At 34.3% G+C, this 17,456-nt stretch overlaps 1 protein-coding gene across 12 annotated transcripts in view; it reads right to left on the reverse strand.

Annotated features, from left to right (window-relative positions):
* DMD (dystrophin) overlaps positions 1–17,456 on the reverse strand; it is a 986,794-nt gene that overhangs the window by 258,689 nt on the left and 710,649 nt on the right. For all 12 annotated transcript variants that reach the window (XM_042866635.1, XM_042866641.1, XM_042866633.1 and 9 more), the window contains 2 exons: positions 9,116–9,327; positions 3,631–3,785 (listed from right to left, as the gene is read on the reverse strand). In XM_042866635.1, coding sequence (XP_042722569.1) covers positions 3,631–3,785; positions 9,116–9,327 — 367 coding nt within the window. The remainder of the gene's footprint in view (positions 1–3,630; positions 3,786–9,115; positions 9,328–17,456) is intronic.

Raw genomic sequence — 17,456 nt, forward strand, 5'->3', positions numbered from 1 at the left:
AGGGAAAAAAGCTACTTTTTATAGTTTGACTGACATGTGCATTCTGTCTTATCCCAGGAGCCAGAAAAGCATCTTGAGCAGTAAAAACTGATAAACACGTGGCAGGCAGCCAGAAGTTCCACTGACACTGAGCATGGGAACTTGTAGAAGATACAAATATTTGAAGGTGCCTGTTACACAGTGCTGGGTTGGAAACCTAAGCGATTCTCAGAGAATGTATGCAATTACCATCGTAATATATGCTCCATTTAAGAATGATCTAAGCACATTTTTAGCTTAATATTAAAGTTAGTGAAATTTATTCCACATTTGGTGGATTCCCAAGAATGGAGCAATTTTAAGCATGTTTTCATATTTTATACGATAATTCACATAAAATGTGTGCTTACAAATGAAAGAAGCAACATAAAAGTACCATAATCCAAATTTTCACATGTAGTAAATGAATAATAGCTGTTTCCTTCATTGTGCTCTTTTCTCTTGAGAACGTTTTAGTTCAACTGTCATATTTATTTTTGTTAATTCAAGCAATATAGCTTGCGTTCCCCTTAATTGTTTCTGCTTTAAAAATACAGTCATTTCTTGGCAAGCTAATGCTTTTAAAGAGAAGAGGCCTGTTTACAAGTCATTTTAGCTTTCACCCAATTGATCTGTTCATGTGCCTTTAATTTCTCTCCACACTATCAACAACAAAAACAAAAATTAAAAAAAGGAGCTTTGACTGAAACAAAAGTGAAGCCACAAACACTCATGAACTCAGCTAATAAAGAAGTTAGAATGCTATTTGTTATATTTCAGTGTTATAAAACAGAACAGTAAGTCTAAGGGTAAACATACAGCAATCAGCTGCAAATCTATTTAAGCAAAACAAAACACAAGCTGGCAGATGTTGCCTTAATGACTGAAAAACTTGCTTTGGCTGAACTATTGGCAACAGGCAAAGAGCAATACTGCTGCAGCTTGCCTGCCTGTTGTTTTACTGAGCTGGTACATGGGAAGGACGGTCTACATTTTTCACACCAGCACTCAATTTTGATATTAATGGCTAAGTAGAGGTAAACCACATGAAAACAGTGTCATACACATTGATTCTTTTCTTTTCAAAAGAAAACATGCACAAAATAATTAGGTCATTTGAATTAAGGATACAAGGGGATGAAACAAAACTCAGCACATGAATAAGCACTGATAAATTTATTTCTAAAAACATCGGAGACAAGGCCAAGACTATTTGGAATATATTTCTACATCACTACCAGGTCACTGAATGACCAGAACATTTACCTACTTGAGGTCTAGGTGAAAGTAGCACTCAGTGATATATCTGAAATTGTTGGATAATCAGCTAAATGGAGAGCTAGCTTTTCTTGTAGCCTGTGATAAATGGTTCAAGTCTCCTTCTTCTATTCAGAGCAAATATTACCTTATAGATTAAAAAAAAAAAAAAAAAAAAAAAAAAAAAACAACCCAAAAACATCACGACAATCTGTTGAGAACTGAAGTGAAAGGTAAGAAAAACAAACCAAAATAGGACAAAGTACAAAATACAACTATTAAATTGGCACTTAAGTCATCTGAAGACCCACAGAGTCCATCTTCTCTTTCACAGAGTTGCTTAACAAGACTTCCTGAGGATGTTTTTTCAAGAACTCACTCAGGAGCTTCTCAATGACCAAAAAGATTGGGTACCGCTTGGAAAAAAAGTGATAAATCCACTGGTTCAGAAGTGCTCCTAAGTTCAAGCCTTCTGCTAACTTCAGTTCAGTCCATGTTTAACAGCTCTTCATGAAAGACAAACATGACACAGCCCTCAGAAAAGCTTATCAACTAATGTTTGCAGCCTACATTTGTCAAGTTCCCAAATCCTGGGAAATCTTGGGAACATTATATACAAAACACTTAATAGTAACCAAAACTTACAAAATCCTAGTTTTACAGTTACATCTACAAGCTTAATCCTATTCTCTTGTACTTAATAAGAAATGCCAACTCAGTTATCTAAGCAGCTCTTTTTTAAGCCATGAAATGTTTACTCCAGTAATTCATCAAACACACAAGCTGTGAACAACTCTGGGTTTTGTAAAAACTTGCAAGGAGTCTCTTGAAGGATTTGTAATCTCTGATAGCCTATAGTACTCAGCTGATTGTGTGTGACAGTGGCAATCAGCACATTAAAGCAGCATAAGACAGACTTGCATCTGTGCTTGAACCATCAACAGACTTACAGATGCCTTCCTAGCTATAATTGCTACCTGAGCAACCATTGCAACCACAGCTAGAGCTAGCCTTGAGAGCTACAAAGCTATCTCACCAATCTGCAGCAGTAGTTCTACACACAGGCAAATACAATTCCTTTCAGTTCTGACATCTAACCATTCTGACCAAATCATTTACCTACTCACAGGGTAAAGTTTTGAGCATGACATATCCAGCCCTTCTCATGTAAGAAACCATCGAGCCAGTTTCTTAGGCTGCAGATAATTTTGTTATTAATATTGTTTTTTAAATATAGCTACTACCAATAAGGCTAAAATGGCTACTGCCATTTAGCCATACAAGCTGTATAATATATAAATTGTACAATTACAACATACATAAATACAAGCAAAATACAAGCACACTAAATGCTTACACTAATTTCTCAGTTTAGGTTTTTTTGTTTTTTTTTTTAAAGGAAGCAGTTTTCTTCTAGTAAACATCAGCATTATCTGTTTCTCATTTAAACAGATTTTTAAATCAGTTGCAAGCCTGCTTCAGAATAAATGTTTTTAGTCATCAATGATTTAAGTAACTTCCGTAATGCAAGATCATCTGAACTTATTGTATATTTAACGAAACAACTTTTCTGGCTTTGCCAATAAACTTTAATTAAAGCATCTTAAAAACTAACACAGTTTTTGTTTCAGTTATAAGCTATAAAACTTAATCCAAGATACTAAACTGATCAAAACAACTTTAATTTTTGTGTATCTTATCCAGTGTACAATTACGTAACCCCCTTTTACTACTACAAAGGAAGTCATTTTTATCTGAGGAGCACCCTGATTTTATAGATGGAATATTGGATGATCCATGATTTGGTGACAAGCTCCAAAAATTGCTTTTTGTAAGGGATTGCTATCTACACGAAACACTGCAAGACTATGAAATGTAATCAAGAATGTGATCAAGGATCTAATAAAAACTTCCTTGACTACAGATTTGCTTCAAAGCTGCAGGACAACATTTCTACTTTGAGCCCACTTCAATAGGATATGCTGTAATTTTCAGACTCAGTTTATGACTCCAACAATATTGCTGTTGTAACTGTGATGCAAAGATAGTACACTGAAATATGATACACTTCATTTTAAATGGTTAAAATATATAACCCATCAACTGAAGTTACCTGGCAACTGCTCATAGAAGAGGAGAATTGTAAGAAGGCAAATGTTATGTGAGACAATTAACTGGCATTCCAAAGACACACATCTACAAAATATGACAGAAGAAGTGTCATCATTCTTTACCTTTTTAACTGCATCCATATTATTCTCAAAACTTTTATCACCTATAATCTCCAACTAAAAGCAGGACAATGAATGTTCGTGAATTTTAACAACACACCTATTGACAGAATGTATTTCCTACCTCTTACAGATTGTAGCCCATGTTGCATTAATGTTATCTGTCATCAGTTCTACTTTTCTGGTGTCATCTGCTGAATAATCGCGGAGCAGCTTAAGTGCCACGTCATTCACCACTTCTATATTCATTTGCCACTGTCGTATTTCTTTTGAAAATTGCTGGGGAAAAAAAAAAAATAAATAAACCTCAGATTACTTTAAAAGAATTACACACATACTATGATCATTACAATAGGAAGTGGGTAAGTTGCACCACCAATATAAAAAATAAAACAAGGACTTCCTCAGGACTGACAGCTAAGGTTAGATTCTTTTTCTTTTATTTATTATTATTATTATTATTTAGGTCTAAGACTGCAGGACTACTGCTAATCTCTGAAGGGATTAAGCATCAGAAATACTGTATGTCAAATAAAACATGGCAGCTCATATTGATAAATGTTAGCAGGCTGATTGTTCTTTATTTGGACCTTAATATATGAATGCATTATTAATTCTTCTACTTGTGATACTGAAGAACACAGAGATAGAAAATATAATGAAATAATATGCTCCATCAAATTTTCTTCTTTGCAGTGTGAAATAATACTAAAGGTTTAATAAATAATGCCAATGCGTTCACATTTATTTCTTTTTAATGTATTATCTTAGTGCATTGTTTATGTAATTAGTGCCATCTACTGGAACAACACAAAATCTGCAGTAAAGCAAAATTCTACTGGAAAGCCCAACAGTATCTTCAGAATGCTAATTTATGATTTTTATTATTGAAAAAGCTTTTTAGATTTTAAGCATTCCTTCTTTTCTTTCTCTCTTCCCTCCCCTGTTCATCTTCTCCTTTCTGCCCTGGTTCCTTCACCTGGGCCAGCTACCTCACTGCAGCAGCAAGCCAGGAAATCTGGAATACACTTTGAGGTAGAAACCAGATTTTGTGTAGTTTTACTGTTAGCCTTCTACCTCAGAGAAAATTTACATATAAATGCACTGAAGCCAGGTATTCCATCCATAATGTGCAACAACAAAATGAAAGAGAAAAGAGAATCAATGTTCTACTTGTACTTTTGTACTAGGCAAAAACTACAACTAAGCAATCAATGGGACAGTGCAAATGAAAGGAGATGGCTGAATTTGCCAATAGAAGCACTAAGTTTCATGTAAACACTAGAGGCTATCTATCCCCAAAACCGCAAACAATAACACTTGACTCTCTTTATCAGTGGGCCTTAATAATCAAAGTTAGGAAATCTTTACAAAGAACAACTGTTATTCTCATTTCATGTACAAAGCTGTACTCATAAAATACTGTTTTGGTTCTGATAATGAATTCTCCACACAAAACTGAACATAAACATGCAGTCTTTGATTAAACAGTCCAAACACTAAATAAAAAATAGTACATTCTGAATATTTTGCATACATATTCTTTCATCTCAGAAAGTCTGTAGGTTGATTTCGTTTAAGATTGGGACTGATAATGATGTCACCTTTGAAAAGCGTATAGCAGGAGTTCTGAAAGTTTTATTCTTGTAATTTTTTTCGCCTTCAAAGCCCTTGCCTGTTAAAAGGTGCTTCATCATCTTTAGGTCCCCTCCAGAATGTGAAACTGAAAACATCTATTTCCTCTCTTTCTTGTGTTATTCCCCCCCATGTCATTTACTATGCACCAGATAACCTCAAACACCAAGACAGCAACCTGATTAGGTATTTTGAGCAACAGATTTTGTTTTTATCTATCTGACATTAGGAAGAGCCTACAGACTCTTTGAGAACCACCTGAACATGTTAAATGCAGCTAAGATAAAGCTGCTTAAATAATTTTTGTAAGTTATTCTCTCATGTAAAGTATGGAGCTGTAGTCAGGAGCACTGATAAATACATCAAAAACGACCAGCACTCCTTTGGAAAGGATAAAGGCAGAAGGTGCTTTAGAAATAGTTTTTTACCTCCTTCCCTGACAGAATTATATAAATATGCAATTGTTAATATTCATTTACACATAATAAAGTCTATTTGTAGGTCTTTTATAGCAAGTATCCATTCTATAGTTACATCTATTAATCTTTATCACTTTCACTCCACCTCACATCATATATGCACACTACTACTTCTTTCTAGCCCAAGGCATTTCATCAGTTTGACTGTTCCCTGCTTTACAAAGAAAAGTTGCCTCCGCATTTTTTCTTCTGTATTGTAGACTAATGGCCAGTAATTTTTACTTTGAAAATAAGTTTTGTCTAGTTCCATGCAATGTTTACAGCCTTACAAAACATTCCAAACCCAGTTTTATAATAAAAAATACAGAAAGATCCATTACATGGCTATTTCCAAAAGCATTGATTCTCACCATTAACTTCAACACTAATCCATTAACTTCCTGATGTTACAACACCGGATCATCACTCGGGAAAGAAATTATGGATATATAGAGCTTTGTAACACAAACATTTTGGATTTTCTACTTTACTGGAAATTGGTATGTAATTTTTCACCAACTTTGATGAGCATACACCTTGTTTCAACTCTACTCTTTGTGCACACACCTGAGAACAATGCATTGAGGTAAATGTTTTACCTGCCTGTCCTATCAGACTCTTATTAAATTCTGTCTTACATAACTGTAATGATTTTCTTTTTAATAATTGAATTCATGGCATTCTTGGATATCAAACTAAAAAAGAAAATGGGGGAAAAAAAAAAAAAGCATTAGTCCTTAGCAAATTAGCTCTGAACTAACTTCTATCTCAAAGGAATCATAGTTTTAATTAGCAGCTACACTGTCTGTAGTTCCTTTTCTTTTAAACATCAGTAATGAGTGTGTCAGATTCTATTAAAAACCATCACTGGGCAAATATAAGCTGGCTACAGATTTTACTTTCATGCTGGAATTGTAAAAAACAAATAATCAAAGGACAGGTGTTGCTGAATTTACTCATGTATAAGGTTGCACTACAGAAAAGCATTAACATGAACACTGACTTAGAGTTCACCTAGAGCAGAGGAAAACTCAATAGCAATTAATAAAATGACAGCTTTGTTTTCATCGGAACAGCAAGCCAAAACACAGCATATTTACTCTACTTATTTAGGGGACATCAAAATACATATGTTTGGCATGGAAGCCTGGAAAGCATTTATTCTGAGGACTTGATATATTTCTGGGTCCTTCAGTTTTGATACTGGCAGACAGAAGAAATATAAAGCTGTTAAATTCAAATAAGATTTCAGTTTTGCTTAGAATTCATGACCCCTTATCTTGAGCACGAACACAACAGCTGATGCTGTCACTTTTGAGAAGCTTTCATGAGGGAACTGACACAATAGGAATTACTGGCAGACAAAGATAATTCATTTATGAGGACTTGTGAAAAGAAAAAAAGGATTAAAAATGAAAAAGAAGATTCTCTAAGACAGAGGTGAATACTTTTCAGATTTGTGGGAGAAAATCAAACAAAGAACCCATGCCTGGAATAGTAGAGCCTGTGGATGTTCATATCATCATGAGGACAAAGCAAATTAAGTAAAGACTAGTCATGAGCCTGACCACCTTTAACAGCTACATTATAATTATAGTCTAATATCTGGAACTGGACACAGTGTGTAATATTGAATTCACATAAGGACGGAAACGGCATAAGGTACTGATATGCTAACTGCTGCTTCTCTTTTACAGAAGAAGTAAAAAGAATATTCACAGAATACCCTTTCAAAAACCCCGTTCATGCAGAGATACATTCTATGAATGAGTATACAAGTATATTTTCTCTACCAAGAGATGAAGAAGAAAAAACAGCATCTTTTTTTCTTTGCTTCACTAAGCTTTTAAAAAAAAATTCTATGATTTTTCATAAGGCATACACACTTAAATGAGCCTCTTCTCAATCTCATATATGCTTGTTAAGAAAAATTACACAAGAAATTAATCTCTAAAATAACATTTTCAATCATTTAATTGTGTAATTCATGTTTAAGACATAAAACACTCAAGACACATAAGACGTAAGACAGCTTGCAGAAAACAGCTGTATTTTTTTTTAATAATTGTGTCTCTGTTGAGGTTGGACATTGGCTTTTTCAAAGCTTTTTTTTTTTTCTCCTTTTCTTTTTTTCTTAAACAAAAAACTGGGCAGAGGCTTGAACTCCATCTCTGCTGAAGTTCTCTGTGCTGAATGACAGTAGTACACATAATCTCTAATTATTTCCTATACATTAGTGAGGAATTGTCATTCTTCACCATAATCCAATCATCACAAGCAATGACCTTTATGGTATAATCTTAAAGAAGAAAACCATTTCCCAGTCCAAAAGCAAAATGATGATGAAAGTTTTAATGTTTCCTACAGGCAAAGAAACAAGAAAAAATAGCTGATTTTGTATCTACTTCTAACTATCAGAAATGTAATGACTAACTGATGATTGAGATAGCTGAATACCAACCATGGAGTTACACACACAGCAGCAAAACCAGGTGATGTGGACCTCACTCCACTATACTTCACAGTGGTATAACAGCCTTAAAAGAATAAGGTGAGTAAGACTGATGAAGCCCACAAACTTTAGCCAAATGCCTGAGTGCTGGGAGTTAAAATAATAAAAACAATACCAGGTCAGAAGAGTAGAACATATCAGAAAACATTTGTGTAAGTATTCTCCCGAATAACTGAAAGGTAATGTTCCATTAACATGAAGGCAGAACCCAGGTTAAAAGGCTATTGAACTGATTGGTTTCAATCTTGTTTTTCCCCAAGCAGAAAATGAGATATTATTAATCTGAAACAGCTGTTCTCAAAATTTATTCATGAGAAATGTCACCAAAGTATGACTATTTAGTTAACAAGAAACTTTTATAGCTGATGCAATAGTTAGGGTTCATCTGAATTGCTTGAGGTATAGTTCAGCTAATTAAGTTAACTCAGGTTCACATTTTAACAAAATGTGCAATATATTTGCCAAAGACATAAAATTAGCTATTTCAGATTATTTGTAATTAATAACCTGCCAAGGTTGAATTGAGTGAGATTATCTTGTTGCAAATCAAAAACACTTGATTTTAAAATAGCTTGTTGTAGTTTTTCCTTTTCTTTCCTAATTTTAACTACTTCCAGGCAACCTATACAAATTCCCTGTCAATGCAGACAGAAATACCAATATTACAGTGTCTCTAGTCTGCAGTTCCAGGGCCTCAGATAAGGCTAGTGTACAAAACAGATGAAAAATACTTCTGCTGGTGAAGAGATTTTTTTCCTGCAATCAGCTATTTCCTATGACTTACTAGACCAATTTCATTCAAGAAGTATGTGACATACACTTGAAAATTAATTTCTTACTAAATTTTTGTTGAAAATGGGAAGGGATAAAGGACTTATCTTAGAGGTGCAGTGTTTAATATTTAGAGGACATTTGCTTTAACAATTTAAAGCAAGCAGATGCATTTTCAATCATCTATCCACATTTTGATTATTTATCTTAAATTCCTATTTCTTAATACTGACCTTAAGCTCAGTGTTCTGCTTTTTCAGAGCTTCCACAGTATAGGAAATTTCTTTCCACGACTCAAGCTTTGCTTTTGCTTGTTCAAGAACCTGTTCAGCTTCTTGTTTAGCTTCCAGCCACTGTGTTGAATCCTTTAGCATCTCATGAAGCTGTTGTATTCGGCTTTGGAGGTATCCATGCACATCATCCCACTGGCTCTGTATTTTTTCAACTGGTGAGACATAAAGAAAAAACAAAAATTGAGTAACTTAAAAGCCTTTCCTTTTTTCTTTCAAAATGGAGTAAATGTTTCTAGAAGTTACCATATTGAAGAGCTCTTGTACTTTTCAGCTGTAACTGCAACTAAGTTCAGTTTAAAAAGAAGTGCAGATAAACTCTTGTAGGCCATACTGAATGATTGCATGATGAATATTCTGTGTTTTGACACATGAAGACAAAAATGCCTGGCTCATGACTCGAACAGCATTAAGAAACACAATCACGTTTGAGAAGTAAGAACTGCAATCATCTTTAATTCTTACCAAACAAACTCAAGGCTTAATAATTTTGAAGAGCAAGTCCTTTAGGGACTCCAGTAATTTTGTTTAAAAGATTTGTCGCAAGATATAATTAATGGTTACATTTTCCTAATGCACTAAGGCAAACGTTAGAAGAGTGCAAGGGCTGTCTAAAACACTATTTTAAGGAAATGTGATTGTGGTGAACACAATAATCACTAGTAGCATAGTAAATCTGCTACGTAAAGCATGAGACCTAGTCTTCCAACAAGACAAAATATGACCAAAAAAAAAAAAAAAAAAGCACAAACACTTTAACACTTTGTTCTACAAGAAGAAAAGAAGAAATAGTTTCTTTTTAAAAACTACATAAATTTCCTGAGTTGAGACAGCATGAACTACTTTTCTTTAAGACTAATTCACTACACTAAAAATTCATAGATCTTTTAGGGAAGGGAACAGAGATTCCTAGAATACTTGAAAGCAAATGAAATTATTAAACCAACACAGCATCATAGATCCAACAATGCATCTCACATTGCACAGCTGATTCCAGAGCGGTGGAAGCTAAAGACTAAAGGGATGAGAAATGCATCAGCAGGGAAAACAGACCTCCACCTATTGGTGCTGTTCATTTCTTCTGGAAGAAGAGATAAAGATCTCTGCAGGGACTCAGCTCATGTTCAGGGAACAGGAAGAGAAATGATCAGTATCCCCTACTCAAGCCTGGGGAAAAAGTCTGTGAGTAAGCACATGTGGCAGCATGATCAGGTCAAAGGAAATGCAAAACAATAGCACATCTTCGTATCCACATTTCTTCCTCTTCATTTATTAAATTAATTTTGGAAACAGCACAATACCATAATTGTAAGAGTCAGTATTCAAAACTGTCTCAAGGATTCTTAATTATTCAGTATAGCATTTCTTTACCAAACAATCTGCAAAGGGACAATCTGAAAAAGACAGCATTTTTTCAGGCTTAAGGAAGAAATTTAAGTTTCTTTTATCAATCTATGTTGCCATTATTTGAATTTATGAACAAAATATATTTCACAACTAACAAATTGAGTATCAAAATGAAAAAAAAGTGCAACAAGCAGAAATATATGCCATTATTTAAAATGACTACAAAATTCAATACTCCCATTAGTCTTTTATATTTAATAAATGAATAGTATAGCTATTTTTATAGCTGCCAACATTAGTACACTCAGTAGAACACGCAGTAGTACTCACAGTATGCTTATATAAGTCTGACAAACATCTTGCTAATAAACTGTCAAGATAATATGTTATACAAATTAAATCTTGGGGGACCTTTTCCACATCGGGTTATTTCTAAACCATACTTTTCCTAAACAACACAGTGCTCCAGCTGAAGTCCTCATTTAACTTGATTCACAAAAGTTTTGCACTTGCTTACAAGAAAAGTGTCCCAGCATGGCTCACTCTAGCTGCTCCCAGTTCAACACTAAAGTCCCACAGATGAATAAGTAATTTCAAGGCAGTTATTTTTTTCATCAGTTAACAGTACTGATAACTAGCTGTTCAACAGTGACTACATCACTAATGTGGGCAAAAGACATTTTGCTGAACTGTCAACGATCTTAGTAAGCCATTAGAAGAAAAAAAAAAAAAGGGGGAGGGGAGCATTTAAAGCAACCATTTCACAATCTGGTTATCACTGATTTAGGATATAGAGGAAAAAAAAAGATCTTGGGGAAGGAGGCTTCAATTTTTAAGATTCAATTTTGTATTTTTTACAAAATTTTGTTACACTTTTTTTTAGTAAAATAGATATAGCAGAGAAACAACAAACAAAAATAAATTGCGCTTTCTCTATTAAAAGTTCCTAGTATTGATAAGACAAATATAAATCTGTTCCCTGAGAGTTCACTATGTTGTTTTCAATACAACAGCAAAAGAAACAACAGAAAAGGAACGTGAGAAGAAGTCAATCACAGGATAAATAACATTCACATTACAGTACATTACATTGAGCCTACGCAAAGATGAATAAAGGAAATCTTTCCAAACCAGTTAGACAAGTAAATTAAATCCAGAATGGACTCCAATAAAGGGAACAGTTAAAAAGAATTTGCAAGTAGAAAACTTTTGTTTTCCTTGGCAAACACATAATTCTAAACTGCACTCATTTTGATCTGTAGGAGCGTGCTTTTCAAAAACATTGGTTTTTTTTCATTATATCTTCATGAATTTAAAGGTTGGCAGGAGTAATATGGTTATGCAATCTGACCTCCTGCAGAATGCAATCATAGGGTAGTAGAATCATGGACAGTTATAATTCATGCTACCAAAATAAACTACTGACGCACTTCAGCTGAAAAATGAAAATCTTTTCATATGCATCTGTGAGTGTTTCAATTTACTTATACCTTGCAACAGTGATCATGATGAAGACACACTCAGCTTGAAATCTAGCCAATTCTGGAAAATGATTTTTGAATAGTTCTATATTTTTTTTTATATTTCCTGAATTTTATTGTTTTTCCCACTCTCCTTTGTAGGAATAGGAAAGAATCCATGAACTGAAAGAAAAAGGAGTATCTGAGGTCTTCATTCTGAGGGGACTGAGTAGCCTTATATAGAATGGGATGTAACTGCTGAACAGAATGAAAATGAGAGGAAGAAAGAAGTTTACATTCTTTACCAACTGTAATAATTTTGGTTGTCAGTGTAAGTATAGCAGGTTAGAAAAGCGGAAGTGGTGGATGCAGTCATGCAGCATCAACAAAATGTTGCTACAGAACTGCTTGAAGCCCTGTGTTATCTACACAGTTATATGACCACAAGCACAACATGTTACATGACGGTGCATGGACGAAGCAGCACCAGAAGAGAGCAAGACATGGTATAAGGAGCTAAACTTGAAACTATAACATTAGAAAGTGTCAAAAACATTTAAAAGAAAAAAAAAAAAAATCCCAACCTGTAGGTGCTTGGGCAGTACATGCTAAGAACTGCCCACACCCAAACTGATATTGCTTATCCTGGAAATATACTACTTCAAAGTCATCTGTACAAGCAATTTTTAAATGATATGCTATCCAAAAAATCACTTATACATCTTCCCAGAGTTTATGTCCTTTCCAAAGTGGCTTTCAAAGACAAATACACATTTTAAGCATCTTCTCTGTATCTAAAATAATCCACCAGGTTGGATTTATTTCTACTTGAGTTGCAGCCCCAGAATACACTTTTCTTTGAATTTCCAGATACTGAATTTCATCTTATTTCATATGGTTTGAATAGATCTACCCTTTTTTTTTTTCACTTAAAGACTCTTTTTTTTCACTAAAGACTATTTGAAATTTTCGCAGATGTAAAAACCAGCCTTTTTCCAATCTTAAAAATTATGTTTGTGTTCTTAGAATTGTAGAATGATCTAGGTTGCAAAAGACATTCAAGATAAAGCACAATCATCAATCTGACATTCAGGACAAAGTTCAACCATCAACTATCGAGTACTATCATTAAACTATGTAACTTAGTCTCATTTCTCTTAAATGAGAATGGGGACTCCATTATTTCCCTGGGCAGCCAGTTCCAGTGCTTAAACACAATCCCTGTAAAGAAATTCTTCAAAATTTCCAAGTTAAACCTCCCATGGCATAACTTGAGGCCACTTCCTTGCATCCTATCACTTGTCACCTGAAAAAAGAGATCAAAACCTTCCTCTCCGCAATCTTTTTTTCAGGCGAATGTAGAGCACAATGAGGTCTGCCCTCACTCTCCTCTCTTCCAGATTAAAAAAATCCAGTTCCCTCAGCCACTCGTCGCAACTCCTGTTTTCTAGTCGCTTGAACTTCCTTTGTCACCCTTCTCTGAACACACTTAAACAGTTTGATGTCCTTGTAATAAGCAGCCCAAAACTGAACACAGGGTTTGAGGTGTGGTCTCACTACTGCTGTTTACCAGAAGACAATTCTATCCCCAGTCCTGCTGGCTATGCTATTTCTTATACAGACCAGGATGTCGTTGGCCTTCTTGACTACCTGAGCATACTTGGCTGTCAACGAATGCTCCCAAATCCTTTTTGGGAGCATTCCAGTCTCTCTGCCTCAAAACTATGTCACTGCATGGGATTGTTATGATCCAGCTGTAGCAATGGGCATTTAGCTTGTTGAAAGCCATGTAAATGGATTCATCCCAATGACCCACTTTATCCACATCCCCCTGCAGAACTTTCAAGCAGAATAGCAATTCTGCCTAACTTGGTATTGCCTGCAAAATTACTGGATGATCCAGATCACTGACAAAAATGTTGAACAAAACTGCCCAAGTACTGAGCCATGGGGATTTCCACTTTTCAAACATGATTTAAGGTTTTTCTTAACTTTTTATTTTAAGTAAATAAACTATCATTCCTTTTTATTGAGAAGCATTGAAAGATCTCCATTTGTCAATAATTTCTTGTTTGAAAGCACTCTACCTACTCTTCTGCTGCCTTCCAGAACATCAGATGCCTGATCTGAGTTGTCGTCCTCAAGGAGATACTACTTTAATAAAGTTTATCATACAATATCCCTACACGAAACAATGTTGGCTCTGTTCTTATGAACAATTGTGACCCTTTGAGTGACTGGCCTAATGAGAGTATTTTGATGGTAGATGCAGAGTCCAGGATAATTTCTTTTTTAAATGCTGAAGTACTGGAGGAGTCACAGAAACAGTTCTAACACCTACCAACTTGCTGCCTGTAGGCTATCATTATGGAGTGGAACTGGGTAGGGAGGAGTATACGGTAGAGAACAGTTGGAGCCAGCCTACTCAGATAGCAATTTAGACTTCATCTGTACTTAACTCTTCTTGTAAGACAGTATTTCCTATAACTTCTTTTCAGATACTTATAAAAATTTTCCTTCTTAAATGCTGGCATTAAGAAAAAATATTGCAACACTTAGCTAAATATGAAAAAAAAAAAACCAACCCACTGTGTAAAACATTTTATGTATCTCTCAGTTGGTCAGTTATGTGATGAGAGGATTTAGCCAATAAACCAAGGATTAATGATGGATTGGGAACTTGGACTTTCTAGCTTAATGTGAAGTCTCTCATTTATTCCATCAAGATTCCAGATGTTGCTTTTATGCACCACAAATCTATTAAAGTATTTGTGGAAAGATTAGGTAAGGTAATGTGTAATGCTAGATTTAAAAAAAAAAAAAAAACAAAACAAAACAAAAAACCCTATGGCTTCCAAAAAAAAGTCAGGCATAACAAAACGTATGTATACAAAATAAATTGCATGATGAACAAGTGAATGAGTAATATGTCAAAAAATTGAGCTAATCCTCTCTGCTTCTGTGCAATATTCTAGTTTCTAAACACATATTAAAAAAAGAGGTCTTACAAGGAAACCATGCAGAAGCACTCATTCTTCTTTTTGGCGTGATGAAGAACAATGAGAATGTACCTGAAAGACCTCCCAGGGCATGAAAGTTCTGGGAGAAAAAATGTTAACTTTTGTTTTCCTGAGGCTAAGAAAGATGAGCAAAATGCAGTTAAACAGATTTATGCACTTTTTTTTTTTTTTTTAAAAAAAAAAAAAAGCAAAAAAAAAAGCATATTAACACATATTCATAATCTTATTTTCTTGTTTGATAATTTTGGAGTACAATTATTTCCAGCTATGGTAAGTCGACAGTTCAACTTTGCTTCATTTAACTAGGGTAAGCCTACTTTTCTTTTATCTAAAAATCACTTCTGGTAACAAGGCTGTTTCCATATGATCAAACTAATGAAGGTCACCCTGTTCTTTTGGAAGTGTCAAATCAAACAGAATGAACTGAAAACTGTCAAGTGGTTTTCACTAAGTACCAACTGAATAATTTTTCAGCACTGTGAAGCATGCTTTATACCTTGCTATACAGAGTAGGAGTTAGAAAACAGACGAAGCTGGTAGCTTCGTCTAAAGAAATGAGTATTTTATAACAAGAAGTAATCAACTTCTATGGATGAGTAGTGAGAAGGACGTGCAGGAGCTTATTATTTGGAAAATGTATTCTTCAGAATACGTTGACTGGATTGTCAAGTTCTGATGAAATTATTTATGTATACAACAGTTATCGCCTTTCACATGCAGGTTTTCATGACTTTTTTTCCCACTAAATGAAAAAGGGAACAGATCATGGTGTTCATGAAGTAGAGGACCATTTGCTTTCCATTTTTAAAATGTTACACAATCTGCAGAATTTTGTGTGAGAAATAAACAATCTATCTCAAGAGAAGTAAGATTCATCAAGATTTAGTATGAAATAGTAACAAATCTAAATGTAGCTTTGTGAGAAACTTAAAGAAAAAACAACAAAAATGCATACGCACACATATATTTCAGTATTTACTAGGGTGACTGATAGGTAGATTAAGGAATGATTATGGGCTCTTCATTGCCATCAGGTTCTAAATAGAGCTGGTATTTATCAAGAAATGGAGTGCCCCAGGGGACTGGAGTCCCCTGACCAGTTTCGTCCCACAGCTCAGGCAGGATGCAGAATCCACTGCAACACCAGCAGTAGGGTGCATGTGGACAAAACACTGGGAGATAATTACTATTTTTCTGCACAGGTTCAAATATTTGGTTGATAGAAAAACGTAACTTCTTAGTACTGTTGTGCTGACTGAAAACCAGATGGTTCCCATGCTAGAGTGATTTCATTATCTTTCAGAATGTACGTTTTATTTGATTTCTTTTGCTTTATGCAGAAAATAGCAACTGTACGACTGAACTCCCACTTGAGCACGTCTAATGTTTTAGCTACTTTCTTAAAGCTTCCTCATGCAGTTATAAAGATTCATGTGAGATTTAAAAATAATATTTAGAATGATGAAAGCCACAAACAGAAGCTACAGGATTATGACAAATATGATTAACTATATGAGTAAATATATAAGTAATCTAGTCACAACAGTTTTAAATTTATACAAGTTTTCAAAGAATTGAATAAATCATTGCTATCTGACTTAAGAATGTAATTATTAATTAGAAGTCATTAGGTGTTTTAATATTTATCTTTCTATTTATCTTAGCATTCATCTTTTTATCTATTTAAGTATCTGTTGACATTGTTTCTTGGCATTTCATTATTAAGATACTGGCGAGAAAATAATTTATAATTATTAATCAAATATCTGTTCATACATTATAACATTTGTAATAACCACTCTACCTACAAAATATTTAAAAAAATATCCAGGAGAAATAGAACTTGTCTGTGACTGCATTTAGAAATGGGACATTAAATTAATTAAATGATATTTTACTTTCTCTGAACATAAACAGAGATGCTATTAGCATTATTAAAGTGCATTGGCTTTCATATACTATAGCTTTCATATATTTTTGTGCTTATTCATGCAAAAACATAATGGTCTGTATAGCAGTTTAAGTCTAGAAATGAGTGAAATTCAGTACTTACCTAATGAACCATATAGGCAATGAATTTAAGAATTCTTGGTATTATATAGCTTTGTGATGCCACCGTACATTCATATTTAGCTTTTTTTCCCTCTCTTTTTTGTTGGTTTGTTTGTTTTAAATGTCAGCAGCCTACCACCTTTGCTGAGTTTAGACTAATATGTGCTTTTCAAATATACCTGCATAAGTTAATCTGCATTCCCATTTGCTCTGCTTTTGATTTAACAGATCCAACTTGAACTGTATGAGCAAGACTGAGAGATCTTAAGTATCAAAATACCCAGGAAAATTAAAAATGTACTTAGGAATTCTAAGAACACATGAATATCATGCTCAAAGTTAACTGAAGCAAAGCTTTCCATACAGTTTATACACACACACACACATACACGTATTTTGGTATAT

This window comes from Lagopus leucura, unplaced genomic scaffold (assembly GCF_019238085.1).
Source record: "Lagopus leucura isolate 7727_CA_CO unplaced genomic scaffold, USGS_WTPT01 Super-Scaffold_100001, whole genome shotgun sequence".
NCBI lineage: Eukaryota > Metazoa > Chordata > Aves > Galliformes > Phasianidae > Lagopus > Lagopus leucura.